The sequence below is a fragment of the Gavia stellata genome, chromosome 1 (genome assembly GCF_030936135.1).
Source record: "Gavia stellata isolate bGavSte3 chromosome 1, bGavSte3.hap2, whole genome shotgun sequence".
In the NCBI taxonomy this organism is placed as follows: domain Eukaryota; kingdom Metazoa; phylum Chordata; class Aves; order Gaviiformes; family Gaviidae; genus Gavia; species Gavia stellata.
The window spans coordinates 66,813,444-66,824,255 of NC_082594.1; the positions used below are offsets into that span (position 1 = coordinate 66,813,444).

Below are 10,812 nucleotides of genomic sequence, written 5' to 3' on the forward strand. Positions count from 1 at the left end.
TTCTGTAACAGTGTCTCTGCCATGCTGAGAGGACATGAGTGAAACATCTGCTTGCATCTTGGCCTCCTACCGAAGTCCATAGCCAACTCTAAGGGCCTGCAAGAAAAGAAAGAATTAAAGCCCACTTTTTTATGTAGACTAATTGCTTTGGGGTAATTTTACATCGTAGCAAAATTTGACCAGATTGTAAAATCCAGGCAAGAGGTGCAGCACGCAGCTGCTGTGTAAACTGCTGGGTTTTAAAATACCAGAACTCCTCACAGCAAGCAAACACTGCTGGTTTAGGCCAGAGCTGACATTTACCAAGGATGGTAGAAGGAGAAGCTCTAAACTACCCTCTAGTGCTCAGGCTTCCTCAGCCTTCAAGGAAAAGCCAGTCCTGAGAAGAAAGGGAAGAAAAGAACGATGAAAAGTAAAGAGTGCAAAGCCAAAGAGTGTTTGGAAAGGCCTAATATGAAGAATAAAAATGTAGGACATTGCTCAGGCTTAGAGCCAGATGATGTATCTGGGCAAGAGAGTCTTGTGCATGAGGCATTGGGCTTTGAAAAAAATAGGCTTCTTTAGACGAAAATAGAGAAGGTCTAAGGAGAAACATAGCTGTAGCCTTCATGTGTGCAAAGTGCTGCTGCAGAGATGTAGGGACTAATCAGATCTCGTGTCGGTGGGGAAGAGGAAAAGACATCGCACATCTCAGTTGCAGCAAAAAAGGTTCAGGGAGATCTCATGGAAAATCTTCTAACTCTGTGACTAGAAAAGCGCTCTAATAGATTTTGTCTGGGGGCAGTGAAATCTCCAATGCTGGTAGTCTTTCAGAGCAGGAGAGGTAACTAGCTGTCAGGTGTGCAGCATGATGGGGGCTGCCCTGGGGAACGAAGGTGGACAAGCTGCCTTTCGTTATGGTATCCTGCAGTATGGCAGGAAAACACACTTTTGCAGGTGCAGTGTCCAACTGGAAGCAATTTCCCAGAAGGATCCTTCTCTGGAGCCTTGGCCAACATGCCAAGAATAACAGAGGTAAACCTTATCCCTTGTTGGCTCAGTGAGCTGGGCTGGGTGACCCTGGAGGTCTTGCCAGACCCTGTTTTCTGTGCTTCCAGGTGAGCAACACAAGCAAAGTGTCACTGTTACAGTCATGCATTTGTGACCTGTGGTAGCACAGTAATAACAAGAGAGGTTTTCCTTCCTCTTTACTGCTCCCTGACATAGGTGACACACCTGACAGGATTGTCTTCTATTGGCAGGGCCCCAGACCACAACGTCAACAGCTGTCTCCATGGAGTCCTGTGAGCCAGAAGAAAAAAGAAAAACCACCATCCAGAATAGGATGGAAACTGATGTTTTTGTGAAAGTATGGTCTGGCATAAGCAGGGTACCTGCTTACCAGCTGCACTGGATTCAAAGGCTTCACCTACCAGCAGGACAATCAATTTCACCTTGCCTGAAGCACTACCTAAAGTGGTTTGGAATAAAAGAGACCAAAACCTTGTGCAATATGTTATAGGCCTAGCCCAGAAAAAAGCCTGAATTTTCCCTCTGTTTTTTTCTTGTTCTGATTAGCTCCGTGCTTTACTTGCTTCCTAAGGCACTACCAGAGCTGGGAGGCAACATCTTTGAAATACACTTAATGAGCTCTGCAAATTTGGTGCCCTGAGCTACTCCACATTTCTGAGACACTTTCCTGCTTCTGCCCAGCTTGCAGGTGGCACAAAGCTCTGGCTCTGGTTATTCTGCCTTTCTTGGGGCATGGGCAACAGCCAGATCACTTACTCTAGCTCCTTCCTGCCTGGCTAGTAAAGCTCTTTTAGGGAGGCTTTGTCCATATTTCCTGAAGATGTAGAGACACCTGCAGCAGACAGGGAGAAAGGAGATAGCAGTAGACCATGGTCCTGCAGAGGAAATCACCAAGTGGCAGTCTGGTGTCCGGAGTTTCGGCAGCATAACCAAGTTTAACCATGCGACTACATGTTGTTCTGCTGAGGCAGAACCTGCCTTGGTTTATGGACTCCCCTCTTCCTGAGGAGTCTGAAATACACAGGTGTCACAGCCTCGGTGGTAAACCCAGCTCCATGCTGCCCATGCAGGAGAGAGAGGCTTTGCCTACACGAGGCACCTGCAAGCTATCAGGTTGGCATTGCTGCAATACGGTGGCTTTTTCTGTTTTAACATTGTCCTGTGCTGACATTGAGCCCAGGCTTTGCTCTTAGAGGTTTTGTTTTCTCATGAGTTAACAACCTTTGCACTGTAGCATTTCTCATTTAGCAGCTGCCCCAGAACCCTGCAGAGAAACTGGTGGGAGACACACAGTGAACTTAGAGGATGGCAATAGCAGGTCATCACGGGACAATGTGGCTTCTTCCCTATGTCCTCCTTTTCCTTCAGATGGTGCAGACAGGTACAGCCTTTGTTTTAACTTGACTTTGTGCTGCTTTGCCTAAATCACACAGGTAATTATTTGTCATTATTTGTGCTTTGTGGACCAGGGTGACATGAGTGAAAAACCTGGTAGCTTTGCTTGCTCACCCGCCTTGCTCCCATTTGTCTGCTGCAGTGCAATAATGTCCATGGCTGAGTCACTAGGGGAATACCATTTTGGACTGAAACAATTGTGTCACTGTAAAATATGGGGTTAATATGTCTATATGCAGGGCTTTCAAACTAACAGCACAAACTATGTTCTATTCTTCATATCCTCAAGAGACGTGAAAATTAAATAATCCTCACTATTCATTCATAAGCTACTGGGAGACAAAATGAACCCCACAAGGCTTAACAATGCAGAGGGGAACAAGAACCCTACACCGTCACCCATTGTGCTTGTCTAAGTCTCAACACAAACATCACATCTCCACTTGAGGAAGTGTCCCACCTGTCTTTGAGGTTGAAGCCTGAGATGCTTCTCTACAGAGTAAGTGTGTGAATCATACTGCAGACATGATGCATGCCTTCTTGTTTAATTTTGCTTGGTGATTACAGAGGGCTAGTTGGACACAACTCCGCAAACACCTGAGTCATCCGCATTACAAGAGCTGGGAGTTAAGAGGGAGATTTTGACATCCCAGAGATGAGGTGGGAAAGGTACTTAGCGGGGCACAGAGTGCCCTGAGAGTTTTCAGGATGTTTCAAGGAAAATTTTCTCATACAAACATGTAGAAAGCAATTTTGAGTGTACTCATCTACATTTGATTTTAATCAACAGACTCGAAGTGGCTGACAATACAAAGACAGAAGATGACTTTAATAAAAGCAACTGTAAAATGACAGAGCTCATGAAGGAAGTAAAGAAAAAGAACAAGAGAATAAAATAATGTATCTTTTAAAAGAGAGAAAGATTATAATACTTTTTAAAAACCCCACAAAACCCCTAAGTGTTTAAGGCACATGGCCAAACTATCCCAAGGTCAAGAAAGGACAGGAGGCTTAATTAAAATCATGAGCTCCTTCATGACCTGGCCTCCAGAAGGAAGTATGGAAAAACCTAGATCTGTATAGAAGAATTGCAAACACCCTGGCATAAACCCAGAAATGCTAAGGAGTAAATACAATCAGATAAACATGATGTGAAAATCAAGAGCTGATCTAAGTATACAGATATTGAAGAGAGACCAAGAAGAATGTCAGTCTGTTCCCTTAAGGTCCCAGACTACTTGTGTCCAACAAGGAGGAAAGAAACTCCTGGGTTGCACACATCAATCTCCTCCAAGTACAGGATAACAGGCTGGGTGGCTGCAAAAGTTGCAGTACATGTCATGTCTGTCCATTAGGGGAGGCTTCTAACACCATTTTATATAATGCTTTTATTGTAACAGAAAGAGAAACACTGGTCTGGATGACACTACTGTAAAGTTGGTGCACATCTGGTTGACAAACTGTGCTAACTGGTTGAAAGATTATATGGAGTGCAGGGCTCCACATAAGCGAGCCTGAAGACCTCTGATACTTGGTATTTTTTCGACAGTGATATGCAGGACGGAAGAGAGTGTTTACTCACTGAATTTGTAGCTCATTCCAGACTGGAAGGACTACCGTAAGTCGAGATGAGAGTTCAAGACAATCTTGTGAAACTGGAACCGTGGTCTGACATAAATAAGAGGCAACTCAGTAAACACAAACCCAAGATTCCACCCTCAGTCCCAGAGTACACAACCAAGGAAATTTGTAAAATATGTAATAAAAGCAAGAAGTCTCCATTTTCACAAGGATGAACAGCTAGGACAAGAAGTAATGGGATCCCACCGCTCTGAGGGACACTCAGGTTAGGTATTAGGAAACACTTCTTAGACATTATAAGGCTAGTTAAGGAGCGGATTATGCTGCGTGGGTGAGCTGTGGAATCTCATCGTGCATCTGTAGGAACAGGTTAGACAGCATCTGTTAGAACTGGTTTACCTCTCCTTGCTCTTACACTGTTAGTACAAGGAAAAGCTCTCCCATTCTGCTCAGGTGAGTAGTATGAGCCATATACAGATGGAAAAGGAATATTGCAAGGGTCTACCAGGAAGTCCAATACTTCATTTATTACTGATTGTTTAGTTGTTGCTAATTTTAGACTCTTACCTACACCCATGTTCATCTTTGCCTTAGTATGATGGCTGTTCTAGCGAGTACAGATTATCCCTTCCTTTGCCCTCAAAGAACAGCCAGTAATAGGTGGGAAACACAGCATAAGATGTAAAATAACAGTGGTCTACCTAATGTTGGCAACTTACCATTTTTTAAATAATGATAGTCACAACTGTTGTTATTACTAAGGGCTTTGGCAGGAATTGCACAAAATTTCCCAAAATGTTGCAGTGTTTGACTAATGTTTGTGAGCGAGGTCTTATGAGCTGCTTATGCCTTTATGAAATCACCATGAATTTGTAACCCGCCTATAAATTTGTCTCCTTTGCAGTCACACCAAATGCATGCAAGGTCAACAACGGGAACTGTGGGCAGTTCTGCAAAGCTGAAGATGAAGGAGTCATATGTTCCTGTGCTGCCGGCTGTGCCCTGGCCAATGACAACAAAACCTGCATTCCTGTAGATATGAAGCCTCACTTAAAGTTCCTTCTATGGGACACACATCACATCTTCCCACTTTTGGGAAGCGTTGGTGTGTTGCAGTGCCATTGTAGCATAAGGAATATTGTTAACTGTTTGTGCCTTTCACATGGCTTGCTTGAGGTGTTGCAAACAAAGTTAACAAGATCTTAGCTAAAGGTCATAATTTAAGTAACATCAAGTTGTGCAACTGTGAGCAACGTGCAATGGCAAGAATAGCACACGGAAATGTTTTGTGCAAGTGGGTGCGTTCTCAGAGAGGACTGCAAAACCCATGTCCTAGCAAACACAAAGCCATATGAGAAACTGGTGGTTATAACGAGCTCTGATTTCTTCTCTCTCACAGATTGAAACAGGTCTCTCATGCTTTAGGAGATTTTGTTAGAAAGGAATGGGTTAGATTTATCATTGATGAGAATTGGTGTCTGTTTTCAAGGTCTCCAGCTTGTGCTGGACAGCTACAGATCCAAAGGAGTAGGAACCCAAGAAACTTCTCCCTTTACAATATACAGTTCACAAGGACTCATTATAATTTCCACTGTAATGACATAATGGGATTGCAGTTACATGTCCCTTGTTTCCCCTCAAATATCACCTGTTCCATTTAAAAGGAATACAACCTGCCTTTCTATTTTCTTCTAGAAGCAGGTTTTCTGCAGTTAGCATATAGTAACCTAAAGACATTAGTAACTACTGACACTGAATTCAAATCCATCAGTTTTGCTTGCATTCAAAGTGAACTTTATTAATCTTAGTCTATTCTTCTGTCTGTCTGATGATATTTGTTGTAACGTCCTTTGTAGTTTAATACCAAATTGCTGTCGTGAGCTTATAATTCCTAGCATAGAATACTTTGCTCTGTTTCCCGATTACAAAAGACTTAATAACAGAAGGTATACAAAAATAATGATGCCAATAATGGAAGATAACTTTTAAATACTTTTAAATACTTTGAAAATGCTGAACCCATTTACCCACTTGCTCAAAATGGGCAAGTTTTAGAAGTTGAAAATTATTTTCATTTTTCAACCATTCTGGTCCTTTTTCATTTGCAAAGTTTTTGTTACTGTCTTGAAAAAAATCTAGCAGAGCCACTTCTGATAAGAACACCTGCATATCTAATTCGATTGCAAAAGGCTGCTGTCAAGGGGTTTTCCTTGAACTGTTAAGTGAGTTTTCTCTCATTTTCATGAAGAGTTGATTCCCTGAAAGTGACCTGTTTCCCTGTAAACCATTTTCCTCCACTATAGGTCCCTCCCTACCTGTAACTCTAAAGGCTGCTTTTGATGGCAAAACCCATGTTCCAGCAGGTTTGAATAATTTCTCGTAGTGAAGAACAACACGAGTTGCACTGGCAGCTAGATATACTTTTCTGACCATGAAATTGTCCCTTATACTGAGGCCTCTGTCAGACAAGCTCTGTTTAATGGCACTTCGGTGATAGAAATTGTTTCCACCAGCAACTGTCTTTCCTTCTGCACTGCTGGAGGTTACTATCCCTTGCGTGTCACTTGGCTTGGTGCTTCAGGGACAGCACAGGCACCGTCCCCCACAGAGATGGAAGACCATGGTCCTCCATACCTTATAAATTTGCTTAAATCAGCAAGAAAGGTAGCTCTGAGCTGAAGTAAAGGTTGATAACAGCAGCTGAGCCTTTACAGCTGTTTGCTCAGGGTTATGGACGGGAATGCCTTGCTCTCAGCATGCGACACGTGCCTCAAAGTCCCAGTACCATCCAGACATCAAGTATTAGCATTTCAGCTTTGCCTTCACAGTCAAGTTCCCGTGTGGTAAGCTTCAGGGAAATCATGAAGCCAGTCAAGAGAAAGTCACAGGAATCACAGCAAGTCCAGAAGCTCTTCCTGAAAATGAGGAAACCACCAAGGCGCCGAGCAGCCATCCGGAGGTCACCTGGGAGGCTGGCAGTTTACCCAGCACTTCCCCATGGCAGGTAAGATGCCCTTGTCCTGAGATGTTTAACACCCGACCCTGCTCACCAGGACCGGCAGCCATTTACTCTTCATTGTACTCATCCCCACTTGCCAAGGGGACCTAGCTTGATTTGAGACAGACTTCCCTGGTGTCAACATTTTGGGTGGTCGTTCCATTCTCCGGGGTATTGTGTTTCTGCACAGGTCTCCTACCATGAATGGTGTTGTGCCTCCGTTTCAGCATCAAGCAAATGCTGGGCGGGGGCAGGGGGAGGCCAGGGGAGAAGTAGAGTTGCAGGTCCGGGACGTAGAGCTGCGTGAGCCACAGGGTCCCTTCCCTGCCAGTCCACCCCGGTACTCGGGTTGCAGCATGGCAGTGTCAGAAGAATAGCCTGAGTTCCTGTTGTGGCCAAGACTAAAGTGAAGCAAAAAACCCAAGCAGGACCAGTGCTATTACAATATTAGCTAAATTCTGTTTAAAAAATAACAACCAAAAACTGTTGGTAAAATAACGGAATGCACAAACTCCGCTTGGAGCCAGGAAAAAGGCCTGTCTTGACAAGTTTCCCACTGTGGTGGCTACATCTCACTGTAAGTCTCATCACCTCTGAATGAAGGATGCCTTTGACAGAAAATATGTATGAAAATGTCTGCTTTAAGAAAACTGATTGAATCTCAGCTAGCTGTTCAGGATTTTTCTGTATGTACGTTTTTGTGCTTTATCTTTCTGCTCTCTCTTTGCAGGCTGTTCTACTAGTAGATGAGTACAATGAATGGTTTTGTGGGGGGACAATTCTGAATGAGTGTTTTATACTTTCTGGAGCTCATTGTGTTAACCAGTCTAAAGACTTATGGGTTCTTGTTGGTAAGTGCTTCTCATTTTGCCCTTTACTACAAAAATCACAGAATCACAGAATCACTAAGGTTGGAAAAGACCTGTAAGATCATCAAGTCCAACCTTAAAAAAAAAAAAAAACCACAAAAAAAACCCCACCAACAAACCACAACACACCAAAAACCAACCCACCCAACACCACACAGCACCATGCCCATCAAGCTACATCCCACAATGCCACATCCACACGCTCCTTGAATACCTCCTCCAGTGAGGGTGACTCCACCACCTCCCTGGGCAGTCTATTCCAATGTTTCACTACTCTCTCAGTAAAGAACTTTTTCCTAATATCTAGAAACTGTCTTGTGTTCTAGCCTCCATATGCAAGACGCTGAACTCTGCCACAGTTTTTCTTACCCTCTTGTTATTTCTCATTGCCTCATGCTGTCCCTTGATTAGCAGTGAAATACATGTTCAACTTTGTATGAATGGACAGTTTCTTGAAGCTTGGCTTGGCCTAGTGTAGCTTGTATATGATAGAAGCCAAGTATAAACTGTAAAGTTGTGGGGGCAAGTAAGGTTGAGCTGATGTACTTAAATTGGTCTAACATTACGCCTTCATGCAACTTCCTGTGTCGGCCAAACCTTGAAGAATTCCAGATGCCTCATTCAGATATTAGCAATAACGGGTTTGGCAGCATGTAGATACTAGTCTGAGACTGTTCCATACCTGAAACCTCAAATTTATTATTTATTACTGTCATTTATGAGAAAGCAGTTTATCACAAGTTCTGGGCACTGAAAAATGGTGTTCTGAGTCATGAAAATTGTACTCAGCCTACAGCAGTAAAGCAAAAATTTTGTTTGCCTGAAGTCCAATTGTCTGTCCATTTAATTCCCAAAGAGACTTCATACAAATTGAGAAAGACTAAATATATATAAACTCATAAATTTTTGTATGCAGTACGTTAAAGTTTTAAAAGAAAATGAATATCAATTTCCTGTTTAAGTCTCTTTGACTATGTTGCCCTACAAATGAGAGGGGCAAGCTCCTTTTCTTCTGTGTTGAGGCTTTTTGTTGTCTATCATAAGAGTGCAATTGGGAATGTTGTAATGAAGCCCAAAACTTTATATCAAAGCTTTCATTGAGAGCATTATTCTGATAGCAAAGTTCTGCTTTTCTGCCTGATTGGCATTTTGGCAGCCCTCTAAACCCCTCCAAAATGGGTATAAAATGCTACAGCGTCAGGATACAGGCCTGGCCTATTTTATTTGTACAGTACAATGCCTATACAAAGTGCAAGGAACTTTGGTCCCTTCTTTTACTGAGATGCCGTTTAGACTTGTTGGTATTGTCTTGTTAACAACTACTTTAATAATCTGACACAGGGATGGTGGACAAGGAAAAGGAAGAGCCAAGTAGAGCAATGCACGGAGTGGAAAAAATAATTGCACATGCTGAATTTAATACAGAAACTTTCGACAACAACGTAGCCCTTCTCAAATTAAAGGAACCTATCACATTTTCTGAACATGTTGTCCCAGCATGCCTTCCGGAAGAAGACTTTGCTAATGACATTCTGGTGAACCAAACATCTGGAATTGTCAGTGGCTTTGGGAACACAGTTGAACATGCATGGCCAGTCAAAAGAATGAAAGTGCTTCAAATCCCTTATGTGGACAGGGACACTTGCAAGCTTGCCCTTCGTATGCCGGTCACAGAAAACATGTTCTGTGCTGGTTATGATAAAGATGGAAAAGATGTCTGCCAAGGAGATGGAGGGGGCCCCCATGTAACCAAATACAATGGCACTTATTTTGTTACTGGTATCATTAGCTGGGGAGGAGGGTGTGGAAGGCAAGGGAAATACGGGGTATACACCAACTTGTCAAAGTTCCTACCCTGGGTGAGAAATGTTTTGACAGAAAATTCTTAACGGTTTGACATTCAATCAACCTAATTGTCTTAGCCGTCAGATCTGATCCTTAAGTAATATTTTCCTCTTTTTAACATGCTTGCTAAAATTCTGATCGTGCTTCCCTTAAGAGACGCCATCTATTCCTTTATGAGCTAATGCCTAGTTTTCAGAAGGTGGGCCTGGACTTCAGAATCACAGAATCACTAAGGTTGGAAAAGACCTGTAAGATCATCAAGTCCAACCATCAACCAAAAAAACCCCACCACCATGCCCATTAAGCCATGTCCCACAATGCCACGTCCACACATTCCTTGAATACCTCCAGGGAGGGTGACTCCACCACTTCCCTGGGCAGCTTATTCCAGTGTTTCACCACTCTCTCAGTAAAGACATTTTTCCTAATATCCAGTCTGAACCTCCCCTGGCACAACTTGAGGCCATTTCCTCTTGTCCTGTCACTCGTCACTTGGGAGAAGAGACCAACACCCACCTCTCTGCAACCCCCTTTCAGGTAGTTGTAGAGAGCGATAAGGTCTCCCCTCAGCCTCCTCTTCTCCAGGCTAAACAACCCCAGCTCGCTCAGCCGCTCCTCATAAGGCTTGTGCTCCAGACCCCTCACCAGCTTCGTCGCCCTTCTCTGGACACGCTCCAGCACCTCGATGTCCTTCTTGTAGTGAGGGGCCCAAAACTGAACACAGGATTCGAGGTGCGGCCTCACCAGCGCCGAGTACAGGGGCACGATCACTTCCCTGGTCCTGCTGGCCAAAGCTCAAATAGAGCTTGCTGGTTTTGGACAATAATGAAATTTCTTCAAATGTGATGGTTTAGGAACTCCTTCTGCTCTTGCTGTGATAACCTAAATTTGTCTATGGGAGGCTTTGGCTGTGCTGGTAAGCCCCCTCCCATTGCAATGAAAGTTGGAACTAACTCAACACCTCTGTGGCAGTACCTGCTTTGTAGAAACAAACCAGGCTAGGATAATATCAAAGTAAGACAGTATCAGAGTAGGACAGCATTTTAAAAGCTTCTGGAAAAGCTACCTAATTTTCTAGATTTATATATGTATACACAGAAAAAGCTAGAAAAT

General features: G+C 43.3%; 1 protein-coding gene across 1 annotated transcript; it reads left to right on the forward strand.

Annotated features, from left to right (window-relative positions):
- The first annotated feature begins 2,316 nt into the window (after positions 1-2,316).
- LOC104263947 (coagulation factor X) lies at positions 2,317-9,743 on the forward strand. The gene is made up of 5 exons (XM_059825900.1): positions 2,317-2,392; positions 4,892-5,021; positions 6,814-6,991; positions 7,716-7,836; positions 9,196-9,743. The coding sequence occupies exons 1-5, from the start codon at positions 2,317-2,319 to the stop codon at positions 9,741-9,743; spliced, it is 1,053 nt and encodes a 350-aa protein (XP_059681883.1).
- The last annotated feature ends 1,069 nt before the right edge of the window (positions 9,744-10,812 follow it).

Coding starts and splice junctions, on each gene's coding strand:
- LOC104263947 (XM_059825900.1), top strand. CDS start 2,317: ATGGCAATAGCAGGTCATCACGGGACAATGTGGCTTCTTCCCTATGTC. Junction 5,022..6,813: donor AACAAAACCTGCATTCCTGT/AGATATGAAGCC, acceptor CTTTGCCTTCAC/AGTCAAGTTCCCGTGTGGTA. Junction 7,837..9,195: donor AGACTTATGGGTTCTTGTTG/GTAAGTGCTTCT, acceptor AATCTGACACAG/GGATGGTGGACAAGGAAAAG.